Source organism: Chelon labrosus (genome assembly GCF_963514085.1).
Source record: "Chelon labrosus genome assembly, chromosome: 12".
Classification (NCBI taxonomy): domain Eukaryota; kingdom Metazoa; phylum Chordata; class Actinopteri; order Mugiliformes; family Mugilidae; genus Chelon; species Chelon labrosus.
Window position 1 is genome coordinate 10,045,505 of NC_140345.1, and position 15,022 is coordinate 10,060,526.

Here is a 15,022-nt window from a genome sequence, read left to right on the forward strand (position 1 = left end):
AGCAGTCTGGTGAGATGTCATCACCACGAGCAGGCTGCGAGAACACATCCAGGCCAAAGAAACTGATGAGGATGTTATTTGCCTGTAGCTCGGCCGTGCCCCAAATATCACACACAATGTCACGAGATACACGTGCGTCCTTGAAAATGTAGTTCTCGTATCTCCGTCTTCGCCGTGTCCCCTGTTGGTGACATCACGGCGACGGGGACCACAGATGGCGAGCGGAGCAACCCCGTCAACCCCACACATGAACCAAGGCCTGTCATCGCTGTGATCTCCAGCAAGGCATAAATGACTTCGAAACAGTTCTGATTTCCATAGCAGGGCTGGCCACTGTGCAATTTTAATGAGCATTGAGGCTGTTTTGGGACTAGTCTGCACTAAAAACCCCCGTGGACTCAGGGGTGAGTAAGAGCATATGTGTGTGAGTGTGCTTTTGTGTTCGTGTAAACGTGAGCGTGTGTATATGTAGTTGTAAATTCCCAGTGTGGCTTCACCTCACGTGAGTTTTTCAGGAGTGCAGCGACTGAATTATGGGGGAGGGGAGTTTAGGATAAGTGAATAAGCACCTCATTGTGTCATTCGCTTCTTTACACACACACAGGACACAGAGCAGAGCTGGACACACACACACACACACACACCGTTAAATCATTGACTTGTTCAAACCAATAACGGGACGTGGACGCACAATTAACAACAACAAGGGATAAGAGGCTCTGTAAGTTCATTATGTGCAATCCTATTGATGCACGGACACACATGCTCAATTAATCCAACACATGCTTGTTGGATACTCTGAGAAGTGAAACTCAGAACATGAATGGTGCAATAATTAATCGTTTTTATGTTTTTGCTGTTATATGACATTCGATTTACTCCCATTGGCTAGCTGAAAAAAATAAACACAAATATATGGGTGTAGTGAGTGCAAAGAAATGTTAAAATAAGTGGGAAAACAACAAATGTCCTTCATCCTCCCCAAAACTGTAGCGAGGTCAAGTCTCCTCCTGGTGCCCTCCACACATCCTCTTCCCGTCCTTTTCCACTTGCCCCTCGTTTCCATCCTCCAGAGGAGAAAGGGGGGGAGTAGTGGCGGTGGGTAGATGGAGGGCAAGGGCTTCTCTGCTAAAAACTGCATGGATACAAGGGGGGGCCGAGAGGGAGGGAGGAGGAGGAGGAGGGAGGAAGGGCCGTCTCTGTTGTTGTAACGCAGCACAGTCAGTGTGTCAGAGACAGGCCCATCACAAAATCAGCCAGTCAGTGTGTCAGACGGTGTGGCGGGGAGTGGCGTGTGTCCGTATTTATGACTCCGGGTATGTTTGTGTGTGAGTACGTGCGGCATGGCTGACTTCATCCCGTCTGAGCAGGGGGGAACTCAGACCACACCCACCCAAAATGTTGCCACTCTCGTGCCCATGTGCACGCAGCATATCCACGGATGTGAAGGAACAAATGGTGAATGTTTGTCTTTTTAATTCAGGAATTTGAGTCAGATGATCTTTAAAAACCTTCTTTACATTATTTAAGAACAATTCATTTAAATTTTGTGCTTATTCTATAAAATATCAGTGAAATTTGTGAAAATCAAATTTATAATGTCCAAAAAACAAAAAAAGAAGAGAAGCTGGAGTTATTTCTACAAAACCATTAATCAACAATCAAAACTGTTGCTGATACATTTTCCTATATTATACTTGATCACACACAGCTTTATGTTGTCTGTAGCTTATCTGATTTTAATCAGTGTCATCAGAAATTCATTTTTTGTTTTTATCATTTAACATTCATCTGCAAAAACACTGGGTACACAAGAGAAACTGATTGAATCCCCCTCGCAGACTGTTGTAATGTTCAGTTTATGATGAAACAGCATCACAAAAGGAAGTAATTTAACTATATGATGGTAGTTTGTGGTGCTGTTAAACTATTGAATTAAAAACCTAGCCCACTGACTGCAACGGGGTTGTCAGAATAATAGAAACATGTGTCAGTACAGCTCAATCAACAGCTATCTCAGTTATTTAAACAAAGGTACAAGAACTCACTTTTCTGCAACAGATAACTCCATGTTATTCATGCAGATTATTGCACCTTATTTAATATAATATAATATAATATAATATAATATTTACTTCTATCTCTATATCTTATACATTTGTTCATATACTAATTTTGTAAATTTGCTTCTACTATTTTATTTTATTTTACTAGATTTTTACTTATATTTTTATTTTAATTTAATTTTAATTTAATTGTATCTTTCTTTTTACTTGTGGTTCTCAAGAGTGTCTTTTATACACAACTAAGCTACTGTGACCAAGCAATTTCCCTTGTGGATCAATAAAGTTCTGTCTAAGTCTAAACGCTGACTATTTGGTGCATTTATTTTCTCCAGTGTACCTAATGAACTATCTGGTGATTGTATATAATATTGTGGTGTAATCTCTAGAACATCTACACCATTTTTGACTTTGAGCCTTTGATTTTTTATTTTTTCGAGGGACTGGAATCACAGAGCCTGGACGCAGAGATCAGACTGGAGCCCATGCGTGATTGTTTTGATCCCAGGACCACAGACAACCAGCTCCATGCCAGAACCTTCTCTAAAACTCCAGGAGGTATTTACTCGTGATGATCTCCTGAAATAAACAACCAACTCACACGAACGCACAAATAAGCTACAGTAGTGTTTGCTCTCTGCAGTAGCAGCTGGTTGGGGGATCAGCCAGCCCCCCTACTACTACTCAGTCAGATTACAGAGGCTGTAGTCGCACACCCTGCGGCCCCTCCTTCTCACTACCCTCTCCTTCCTCCCATCATCGCCCTCCCACCCACACACACACACACACACACACACACACACTCCAAAATGTACAGTCTCTAAATCTGCACCCCATTGAGTCCCACATCTGTTTAGTGAGAGCCGCTCTCAAATAAACCACAAGTCTTACTCACGCCGCCGGGCCGTGTCACAGACAAACAAAACACCAGCAGACAGTTCAGCTTTCAAAAGTGTGTCGTTTATTAAAAGATTTTTTTAGTTTCTTTTGTCTCATTATTGAAAAAAAAAAAGCCAGGGGAGTAATATCACGTAGAGATGGGTTGAGAGAAAGAGTTTAGAAAGAAATGATACTAACAGGATTGAGGGGGGTGAAGGAGAGGAGGGAGGCAAGGTCAGACGAGTGCAGCGGAGTGGGGGAAGGGAGGGGAGGGAACTAGTCGGCTTTACAATGTAATAAGAAGAAGGCAGCTAAAATATTTCTGACCAATCAGCAGTGGTCGCTGCAGTAGAAAACATACATGAAAAAGGACATAATCAATGAAAAATAAGTGCAATTGGTTTCTCTGTCATACCACAACCGTATAAAAACAGGAGAGGGATGGCAGACGCCCCCCAGCCCTGGATCGAGAGCCGGCGTCCAGTCACAGGACACGCTCGCCCTGGATCTGTGGGTGGGGTTTTGTTTGCACCGTACCCCAAAAATCATAGGCAGTAACGTGGTGGCCTGCCAGTGGCTCCGCGTGGTCACGCGTGGCGCTTTTTAATCGGAGGAGTCTGTTACGTGGATATCCCTCCCCTCTCCGGCGTATGAACCTCTCACACCAATTCAAAAATATTTTAGTGTAAATATTTACAACGCATCTCGCAGTACAGGTAAATCCATTCAGGTCGCTGAAACTCCTCCCACATTTGGAAGAATGCCGTGAGCAGATCCCCAAACAGATTCTCCTATGATCCAATTCAGAGCTGGATTTAGATTAGCAGCGGTAGAGGGTGGTGCAAATAAAAGATTTCCTCCCTTGCATCTACATATTCTGTTGTATTTTTATTTATTTATTTATTTATTTTCAAGTTTTCAAGAGCACCAGCTGTAAGTGCAGTTGGGTCTATCCCCCCAGTGATCAGAAGAAAAGCCCCAGAGGAAGGCTACACTTAAATACTTCACGACGAATAGTAGCCACCGCTGTTTGTGTGTGTGTGTTGTGGTTGGAGACGTAGGTGGTTTGGATTCGACTGTCGGTGTTTTCAGCAGTAAGATAGTCGGCGGATACTGTTGGTTTCAATCATAGACTTTTATATAATATTTATACACGGTCTATGGTTTCAATGCTGTGTGTGGCTTTAGAAGGGAGGCGACTACATGTGGGCTCTCATGATTGAATGTTTCGTGAAGTACAAGCAAACAATCAAAATGCCGTATGAATGCACTGAATGCTTTTCTGAACACATCCTATTTGGTAGAAGGCACGGTAGTCCAGTCGTCCAATCGTAAGAATTCCTTCTTTTTTTTTTTCCCCCCATCCTCTTGATAGCAATAAAAAGAAAAACTTGTCAACAGCATCTTTCCAATCTCCTAAAAAAAAACAAAAAAAAAAACACCGCCAACCTCTGCGAGTCAGTGCACAGCAGGCGATCATCAGCTGCCAATAAATAAATACAATAAATAGATGCAATGTCAGAGCAACACATGAATAAATTAACTGTGTGGACTCAAGAGTCACATGTCTTTTGAGTGGTCCTTGTTTTCCGTTTTCTTTTTTTTTTTTTTTTTTTTATTTCTCCCCCCCTCCGGCTGGTCTTTTTATAGTCTTTCTTGGATTTTCATGACACCGATTGCTTTCGGGGGACCAGACAGGAGAAGCTGTGCGATCACTTGGATGTCGCTCCCATCGATCCCCGCTGATTTGCCAAACGAGTGCCCCGACAAATTCTTGGATTACATTCGTGAGTAGTGACATCATTTCTCCGCCGTCTCCGATGGCTCTGACACGCGGCGTTTCTCACATCACAAGCTAAAGGAGAGTTTTCACCTTTTTTTTTTTTTTTCTCTGCAAGCCTCTATCTACAAGTGAATGTAAAGTCTCCTGCTCACTCTCGATTGAATCCTAACTACCACGCCACAATAAACACTGGAAGCTTTCTTTCTGAATATCGACATCAGCTTTTCACTTTTCAGAGCGCGTGTCCTTCACATTAGATGCCTGGTGAAAAAGCCATCTCAGGATATATTGATTGCTTTAATGCTGAGGAGGAATGTAAACCCCCCGGTATTCGTCAGAGTCTCTCTTATTGGTCATTACTCCTGTAAACTGCAAAGTATTTTTCAGTGTTTCATCTTCCTTTCCCCTTCAAACAAAACCACTTTTGTACATGTTTACTGTTCTTTGATGGATTTCATTGAAGCTGCTTTTGTCCTGTTTTTAATAACTGTTTTATGTTTGTCATGATGAGGGGTTATGTTTGATCCAACATCTATCGCCAATGATTCTTTCCTTTCTTTAATGCATTTATAATCACAAGCCTGTCGCCTCTTCCCTTCTTCCTGTTGCAGCAGCTGTTAGCCCAGTGGTGTCACAAAGCAAGGCTGTTGGCTCTTTGTGTGTTCGGCGCATCAGGTCTCTAAGGTGTTCGGGCACAACCCTGGGCAAAGGCTACAGTGTGACGTGAGGAGGCTGGCTTTGACCCTGACATGTCTCAGCGGTCTCACTCTGTTGTCCGGCAACAGGCTGGCTTTGGCACCGGGTTGGCTTCTTCAGATTTTTTGGGCTTTTGTGGGGTGTGGTGGAAGAGATGGAGCTGTCTTGTGTAGCTGGACTGCACCTCCTGCCGGGGGTCCTTTCATTGTTACCCACCGCTGCCGTGCCCTCGTGTGCGAGGCAGGCCTTCCACGGGGATGGGATGGGTGCCACGTGCACCCACGTCAGGCTCGGCTCAGAGCTTTGACCTGCTTTGTACTTTGATAGCTTGCCTGGTTCTTCGCTGTCAGTGTCTTTTCCCTTTGTGCCATCGTTTAGCTGGCTGTTACCGGCCACATCTGGTGATTTCTGGTTTGGATCCTGCACCAGTGACGGAGAAGGAGGAGGGCCCTCTCTTTCATCTGGATCATGCTTCGCACTCTTCTCTTCTGCACTGATACGAGGGCACTTGACATGTATGGGGGAAGGCGCAGGGGAGTCTGTGCCTGTCCAGCTGAGTCTGCGTTTCTGGAAAAATGAATAGGAGAGCAATTTGCCCGTGAATATTAACTTCAACTTGTGGTGGCGGCGTTTATGTGTGCAAGTAGGTTTCTGCACACACGGGAATGCGAGTGCTCTCACCTTGACGGGAATATGTAACTGATCCCTGTGTTTGTGCGGCGGGGTGGAGCTGGAAGTGTCCTGGAGGGAGCGAGTGGGGGATGTGGCCACGCTGGAGGCTGCAGACACAGGCTGAGTGGAGATCTGAGGAAACCAAAGCTTTAACATCATCTCCACTTGGAGCAGAGTGTTCAGGTACTTCTCCCTACATTGAACAGAGGAAAGGGAGATATACAGTGTAGGTGAGGAGCAGATGGGACTGTGATCGTGTTACTGTACAGGAACATTTATGATGCATATAGATCTGGGTAAAATTTCTTCTGAAGCTTTGAATTTCTTTGCACCGCCAGTGAATGCTGTAACTCTACCTACCCCATGGACTGTTCAATAAAACATGCAACACGAGTTGAGGGTTAAAATGCAAGACACTTGCAAATACTTCACTGGCCCTGTGTACACTGTAATCATTTGCATTCACAAATCAAGAAGTCCAGCGATGCTAGGACAAGTAACAGTGAGCGTGGATGTCGGAACAATACAGGAGACATCTTACCCGCTGCTGGGCCTCTGTAAAACTCCCACAATCCTCTGGATTCGATCCATGGCAACGCTCTGCTGGAAACTACTCAAACCTGTCAATCAAAAACATAATCCTCCCGTCAGCGTTCACACTGAATGAGTGCGCACGTGGACACCCTCTCTCTCTCAGACACACGTGCACCGCTTCTACTCATGGTATCGGTAAACTCTTGTGAGCTAATGAGTCAGCTGCAAGACTGCTGCTTCACACAGGCAGCACTTTGAACTGCATCAATAAGCTGCATCAATACAGACTGCTGCACAGAGGAACTATGACTACAGCAAGGGACCTCTTAGATCATATAAACCTGTGTTCAGCATCTACAACTTTAGCCGCTAGACCGTGCACACGCTTGCCAGGAGGCAGTGATGTAAGGATGCTTACCTCGGTCAAATCGGCCCCTCTTCAGTCCATTCAGCAGCTCCAGAAGGGGCCTGACAAAACCCTGCAGCTCAGCACACTGACAGAGGAAGAGGGAGAGAAGATAGATTACTACTCACTTTCGGCCAGGCTTTGCCGTCTGAAGCAGTCCGCAGGGATTTCCTTTGCGCACACATTGCTACGTTATCCCTCTCCTCATCACCCTCTTTTTCTTTCCCCTTACCTTCTGAGCAAACAGCAGATCTCCCTGTGATTTTGGGACCTGGCCCGTAGGATGCGTCTCGCCCAGGCCGATGCGAGCCACTTTGCCGCCACTCCCCGACTCGTCCTCCTCGTCCTTATCGGTGAAGCCGTCGCACGTCCACTGGGACCCCGGGCTCTCCGATGCCCGGTCCCCGTCGGCCGCAGCCCCGCCCACCTGGCTGATGATGACAGAGGAAGAGCTGTCTGTCAGGAAGACGTCGGCGTCGTCCTCAGCCTGCTCCGAGTCGCTGAACAGGAGGCTGTCGCTGGAGCTCAGGGAATCGAAGGAGGGCTGGGAGGAAGTGCTGCCCTGGGACTGCATCGCTGTCGGAGGAGCAGCAGAGGGTTAGGATCACCATCAGAGTGAACACTGAAAGCCAGCGTGTTTGAAGTTGTTACACGAGTGAGATGCAGTTCAAATGGAGACAGGCAAGAGGAGGGAGAAATTCAGTCCATTTTCTCTCTACCAAAAATAATCACCTATTTTACTCAAAATGGTGGGTATATCAGTGCCCTAGTTTAACATGGTGCAGAGTGGGACTGGGGGTAGGCAGTAGGCACACAGTAGGCACACAATGGTGGCTCCCATTGAAGAGATTGGAGACTGGAAGAGAGTAAAATCTGAGGGGGATGGGAGCTTGTAGAGTAGTGAAATCAGAATAGACTCTCTCTCTCTCTCTCTCTCTCTCTCTCTCTCTCTCTCTCTCTCTCTCTCTCTCTCTCTGCCACAGCCTCCGGTGCTCTCTCTAGCCCCTCCTCTCCTTCTCTCGCTTGCTCTCCATCCCCCCTTGGATCCACACACAAACCACTCTCTTTCCTCTCCGGCTGCATTTCTGCATGCCTCTCATCTCTCTCTCTCTCTCTGCTCATCCTGTTCGATATGCACACAAGCTCTGTGCCCCTCTCCTCCTCTCACATTTTGCATTCTGCATCTCGGGCCATGTGCCGCTCTCTCATCTTTCTTTCTTTCTTTCTTTCTGTCTTGGTCTGTGTGATCTCCCAGTGCCTGCTGCTCTCTCTCTCTCATCCCACCAACCCACGGGGGGACGCGCTCAACTAGTAAACACACCAACACGCCTCGGAACGATGTGACAATCTAAACTCGCACGCAAATGAGGTGACACTGATTTCTGAGCACACTGGAGCAAAAGGGAGAACGAACTGGATTCACTGTGTCTCAAGACAGAAATACCCTTTATTCAGATCTGCTGAGCTTTGACACCGGGCTGCATGCTTTGCCATTTCATCTGACAAAAATCCAAATGTCACGTTGTTTAGATGAATGAGTCAACATATACTGAGAGAACACAACTCCTGTTATTTATTTATTTATTTATTTATTTACTGGTCTACGCCCTTTCTGATCTGGTTCAGAACCCGTGGTGGATGGAGACAGGGTGGGATGGGATGGGATGGGATGGGATGGGATGGTGCATGTGTCGCACAGTCTGCACAGGTAGGACCATGAGGCTGCGTCTCAGGTGCTGGCTGTCTTGTCTGCGCACCGCCAGTAATGCCAATATAATAGATTATCATTTAATATATGAAAAACTAATCCTGGTATTAGGGACAACAAAACATATGGGAAATATAAGATCAAATTATTGAATATAAAATATTACAATTCATGATAATAATAGAAAGCCGGAAGAGGGAGATTTCTATCCTGTATTATTGAACTGTACTGGGAACAAATACAGGATATAGCGGGGCAGGAAATTCCTTTAGGCTAGCTCGCCAACTTCAGGGAACGTTAGCCACGACACAAACAAAAAAAAAATGTAAAATACTAACCTTCGGTGATATTAGACGAAAACAGCAGCTGCCGAAAACTATCGATGACGGCTCTATCTCCTACTTTGATACGACTGGTCCGTCAGTACACACTCCGGAGCTGGAGCAGCATCGGGGCGTCCAGAGTCAGCTCTCAGACACACACGCACGCACACACACCGCCCGGCCGTTCATCCGTCTGTGACTCTGCTAGCTGCTTTTCTCGGCAGTTTACGAGCGTCAACATGTGCGCGGATCCACGTGCCCACGTTTTGCGCGCATCCCATTGGCTGCCGTCCCGGCGGCTGCGCACGCCATTGGCCGAAGCTCGCAGCCAGTGATTGGCTTACTCGGCGTTGATTGGCCAGCGGCCCGAGCACTCATGGACCTGCCCACTCATGTGTCGCCCGTGTGCGTGGTGTCGGGCAGGGCTGCACTACTACAGCGAGCGGGTGTAAACACACACACACACACACACACACACACACACACACACAAACTAAGGAGTCGGCCCGTGCGATGCACGATATGTTTTATGCATCGAGTGTACACGAAAGTGTCGACCCCGCCCACCCACACCGAAAACATGAAAGCACACTCACAAGGCAAAGAAATGAGCAAACTTACGCTACTGAATGTAACTATGGTTGGATTAATAAAACTAATTCATGCGCATCTAAAAGACAGCAACGATTCTTTTTCTCCAGTCATCCTCATTTACCAGTTCACTGCGTAATCTAATAGATCAGTCCTGCAATTAATATTAGTTTCATGAAGGTTATAGTGTTCAGTATTTGTTAAACTAAGTGAAAGAGGGTGTGTTTTCATTTTAGAGGCTGTGGCTTGTAGCACTGTTGAGTTTTGACAACCCTATTTTTTTTTTTTTTTTTTAACGCTCACTTCCGCTAGTGTACCTAACGTTTTGGCAGCTTTAAACCAAATTTAGGCATAAGAACACTTCTCTCGTGCATTATTCAATCTCGTTACAGCAGACTTGACACTGACCTATGAATCAAATGTAATTCAACATGTTTGGGTCCGGCCACGCTTCACCACTCAGATACCTCCGTGTGGCATTATCACGGGATACATGAAACCAATGCAGCACAATCTGTCTCCAGGCAACCCCAACAACTCCCTTCACTGATTCAATGTCAAGATTCAATTACCACAGCCGATAATGCTGGACACATTTCGAATACCCTCGCTTCAGCTTTTACGGTATAATGAGGCTCCTCCAAGGCAAAGCACATGATCAGGTGACCTATGCTGTGTATATGTCTATAGGGAGCATATAGACCACAATATGTAACGTTTCTGATATGGCAAGAATACCTTTTTAATGGTAGTGGTTATTCAGCATTGCCAGAACCATAATTGTTTGTGAAATGTTGGCTGTGTGTTGTTTTATATATACATGAGTGTATAAATATATTATAATTATATATACAAGTGAGTGTATATAAAAAAAAACGTGTTAATATTGTTCAGGTTGAAGAACAGGTTCACAATATGAGTTGAAAAATTAAAAATGTACTAAAAAATTATATTTTATTTTAAATGGGACATTTTATTCTACTTGATGTTGACATGGTTGTATTTTTAATCAAGATATTTAGTAAAACGATGTGTCTTTAGCGTGGCAAATCAGTTTCTAGGTCATGACTTACAACCATAATACCTCTAGGTTCCTACAGAGTAAACTCAATGACCCTCTCTTGCAACATGCGTTGCTCTACACCAGCATGTATAGATCACACACACACACCATCATCTGTCCCATACCCATGATGTGTATTGGTGTTTTCTCTCCTCATAAGACCTTGATTGTAGGTCAGGATTTACTGAGACTTTTACTGGTATTTTTAGATGTGAAACACGGTAAAGCACTGGGAGTGGTGGATTCCACTAAAGACCCTTGCGTGTTGCAGTCAAGCCTTGCCCATCCCCCACTATACATACAACATACACATGAACCCAATGACACTTCTCCTCAACATACACACAACAGCCTGTGTCCTTGGTTGATTGACAATACCTGTCTTTGTGACTAATCCAAACTCAGTAGCCTCAAAACCAGGTGAGCAAACAACCCCCCCTTTAGTGTTGAAACACAATAAAGGTTAACCTTTGGTAATAGTAAACCAAGTGAAAGGTTACTGTTTGTGTATGGACCTGGTTGAAGAAGCTTTCCAACCCCCACAGCATTCCTCTGCAGTACATGAACCCAGTGAACCTGCGTTGAGTTCATGGTTACTGAAGACCACCCCCATCCTTTCCATCTCTCCAATTCCCTTCTCTCTTGAGTCCCATCCCCCACATGGTTTCTGTGTTTTTCCTCTCTGTCCTCTTCTCATTATTGCCCCTTGTATTGACAAGCTTGAGAATCCAATAAGAGGGGCCATTGTAAGCCTATGGATGGTGCATTTGTCGATGAAGTGGGTGAAAGGTAGCCTAATGGCAAAATTAGTGCCTTCCTCAATTGGGTTACTTGTGGTATGTGCACGTATGGAATAAAACACTTCGGTTGCCTCTTACGTCAGAATGATTTGTAGATGTTGGAGCTCATGTCCTTAAATGACAGAGCAGAAACACAGCTGGTTCAGATTTGTCAGGAGGAAGCTGAGGGAGCTTAATTACAGCGTATTCAGACACACTGAATATCATGTTACTAATATTTCTGTAATGAAAAGAGGCATTTGTGTTCCTCACTGTGAAAGCATGCAAGCTTTCAGGTAGTGAAAGCATGCAGACGTTCCTGTAAGGCCGAGCAGAATGCATGAGCAGGTGTGGCAAGAGCTAGACGCCACAACCGAAATCTTATCTGCCTGAGGGAAAACAGAGGCCTTTAGAGAGACTAAACTGTGAGCCATTGCCAACGCCAACGCCAAAAAAAAAAAAAAAAACTCTCAGTGCAGAGGCCGACCAACATATCACATTTCACCTGGAAACCAGGACAGCTGGGGAACAATTACACATCGCTGCTTTCGCTTCGCTGCACTGCCCCTGTCTGCCAGCCTCCTCTTAACTAGAGTAAGTCTAGCTGTTAGTGATTTGTTTTTAGAAATGAACAGGATGAAACATACATACATACATGCATGCATTCACCTCAGTGCTCAGACAGTACAAAGCATTATGTTTCAGATTTAAAGCATTTATTACTTGGTTTATTGCCCTAATTGATTATAACCAACCACATCTGTCTGCTTACAGGCCTCACAGTCAGATTGTCATACTGAGGGATTTGACATTTGGTGGAACAACAGTGCAGACTTCTTTCATGACCGTCCAAATGTGGAGCAGCAAACGGGGCTCAGCACCTTGCATTATGATATAGCTTAGAAATACTAAATCAGAACGTTCTCAGCAAGTTGTCAACATTAATGTTTGATACAAAACTATTCAGACTCTATCTTCTGCCAAGGCTGCAAACGGACATCCACTGAGACGTGCGCGCAGCAGTAAACAGAAGGCTCTTCACATGTCTGAGTGACGCTCTGCTGGCAGATTTGTGAATGAAATCAACCGACACGCCCCCCGCGTAGACGTAGCCAATGGCGTATAACAACATATATGGCCACGCCCCCCAAGCCGAGCGTTGAGCAGCCAATAGGAGCCCGGCGGGGGTTACTGCTGTTGCATAATTTGGATGAAGTGCTTCACGTTTGAGCGATCCGACACCCAGTGAGAAAAGATGGAGAGGGGAGACCAAATAAAAAGAGTGGCGTTACAGACAGAGATGTAAGTTCATGTCAGAAATATTGGTCACCAGGCAAACAAACCTGTAAATAGAAACTGATAAAGAGTTAAATATGAAGGTGAGTCTGCCCAGTGACAAAGACTCTTATTTTATAGTTGAAGAATAATAAATATTCATTAACAACCTCCTTAATTTAACATAGTTTAAGATATGTATATATATCTGTCTGTCTATCTTTCTATATTCATCTAGCCATCTATGTATGGTGCAGCAACTGATGTAACCTTTGCAGTTTTATCATCCTAAAGTTTTAACTTCATCCTTAACTCCACAGTGTGATGTAATGTAAATCAAAAAAAACCTCTCCTGGCTGCAATGTCTCTAAGATTTTAAAGGGAAATGCACCTAAAATAGTATTTATGTAACGCCCCCAGTTTAAAATAACATACCCAGCTAATCGCAGCAGGAAGATTTAAATTGGTGATGTAATTTGGTGGGAGTGTGCGGTTGGTGGAGTCATGGAGTCATGTGGGCTCACTTTCTTTGTGCTTTACACAAGTCACATGAGTAATTTTATTACAGTCACATGAGTATTTATTATTTATTTATTTTGTGACAGTGAATCTCACGTTTCCATCAACATGGCTGTCCTTGTCCCATCCTTCAGGGTGGCAGGGGGTAGCCCCGGGACTGTAGCCGGTGTTTCCAGGGTCGTAGAAAGAGTAACATTTGGTTTAAATGTACATTTTCTTGACTCGAGGCCCAATATATGTCACGTGGAGAAGGCTCCCCCTAGTGTTCACACTGAACACACCTTTTATTTCAAGTTCTGTGCATTATACAGCAGCATATGTTCAGCTTATGCAACATTTGAACAGAGACATAATGTAAAATTGACGCAGAATTTACAGCCAGACTTTGTTCAGAAAACCGTGCACACATCAAACATTTTTTCTAGACACAATAATGCAAGTTTATGCTAACAAAGAGAGAGAACACAGAATTGAGTTAAAGACGTATAGAATGCATTTCAGTTTAGAGACATAATGTATTTTAACTGTCCATAGTAGGAAGAGCATGGGTGTTGTATTAATGTTAATGTTATTTATATTCCAGTGTGACAGAGAGCCAGCATGAACAATAACAGGACCCTGCAACTGAAGCAGCTAAATGGTTCAATTCATTTTTACCTGGGGCATGGCTACAGTTTTGTTATTTCTTTTCTAGAAATAGTTAAAATATAAGTCAGCCAGATGAAGCAAGAAATGAGTCGTTTCATTTTAATATTTTCAGTCACCACGTAGGCACGTATATAACTGCTGTGACTGTACTGAGACAGATTACATTATTAAACCTAATGCATTGATGTGTTGCAGCCTTTCACCGTTCGCTCCATGAATGCTGAGATGTTTCTAAGGCTTTATGCATTTATATAGCACTTTAATAACACATTTTATTTGTTGGTGCCTTCTAAAGCACTCAAGGTCACCTTACATAAAACAGCAAAGCACAAAACATCATAAGAATAAAACATTCATTCATTCATTTTCTGTTACCGCTAAAACATTCATTCATTCATTTTCTGTTACCGCTTGTCCTCTGGAGGGTCGTGGGATAAAACATACAATGCAATATAAATAAAAACAAATTTAAAAGTGTATAAAAAGACCTTAGACCACGTGGCTCCCGAAATAGAAGACAGGCATCTCAAAAGGGCTGCGATATAGATGATTGAGAACATACACTTTGCTCATTTAAAAAAAATAAAATAAAATTGAAGGTTTGTTTTTAAACTATATAAGACGTTTGGCGGTCCCTGTGATGGACAGGTGACCTCTCTAGGGTTTACCCCATCTCTTTCCCAATGCCAAAGGTAATATGGCTTCATCCCCCACAACTCTCTACAGAATAAGCGGTAATAGATAATGCACTGATGGGTGAAAGAAGTCTAGATGTGTTTGTTTTGGAAGAACTGAGAAGGAGACAAAAAATTAAAGAGATAATGTGCAAGAATAACAAAAATGTGTTGAATACCATGATTAATCTTAAACTGTGCAGTTTTCATATATATAAACACCTTTTTTTTCAAATGGAAAATTGACATTTTAGAGGTGAATAACTTCATAATAACATAAAAGCTATCAAAGGGAGGAGAGCAAAATAAAACTCCCTATGAAATATAGTAAGGGTTTAAAGTTGCATGAAACAGAGGTGCTGATGTACAAGAACATCAGAATTGCACTTAATGGATAACTGATTTATAT

General features: G+C 43.9%; 1 protein-coding gene across 1 annotated transcript; it reads right to left on the bottom strand.

Annotated features, from left to right (window-relative positions):
- Positions 1-3,083: 3,083 nt before the first annotated feature.
- Positions 3,084-9,179, bottom strand: LOC311497331 (uncharacterized protein). The gene is made up of 6 exons (XM_084557605.1): positions 9,080-9,179; positions 7,266-7,609; positions 7,046-7,121; positions 6,635-6,713; positions 6,103-6,286; positions 3,084-5,988 (listed from the first exon to the last, which is right to left on the bottom strand). Exons 2-6 carry the CDS (start codon positions 7,605-7,607, stop codon positions 5,437-5,439), a joined length of 1,233 nt encoding a protein of 410 aa, XP_084413731.1. The 5' UTR covers positions 7,608-7,609; positions 9,080-9,179; the 3' UTR covers positions 3,084-5,436.
- Positions 9,180-15,022: the final 5,843 nt, after the last annotated feature.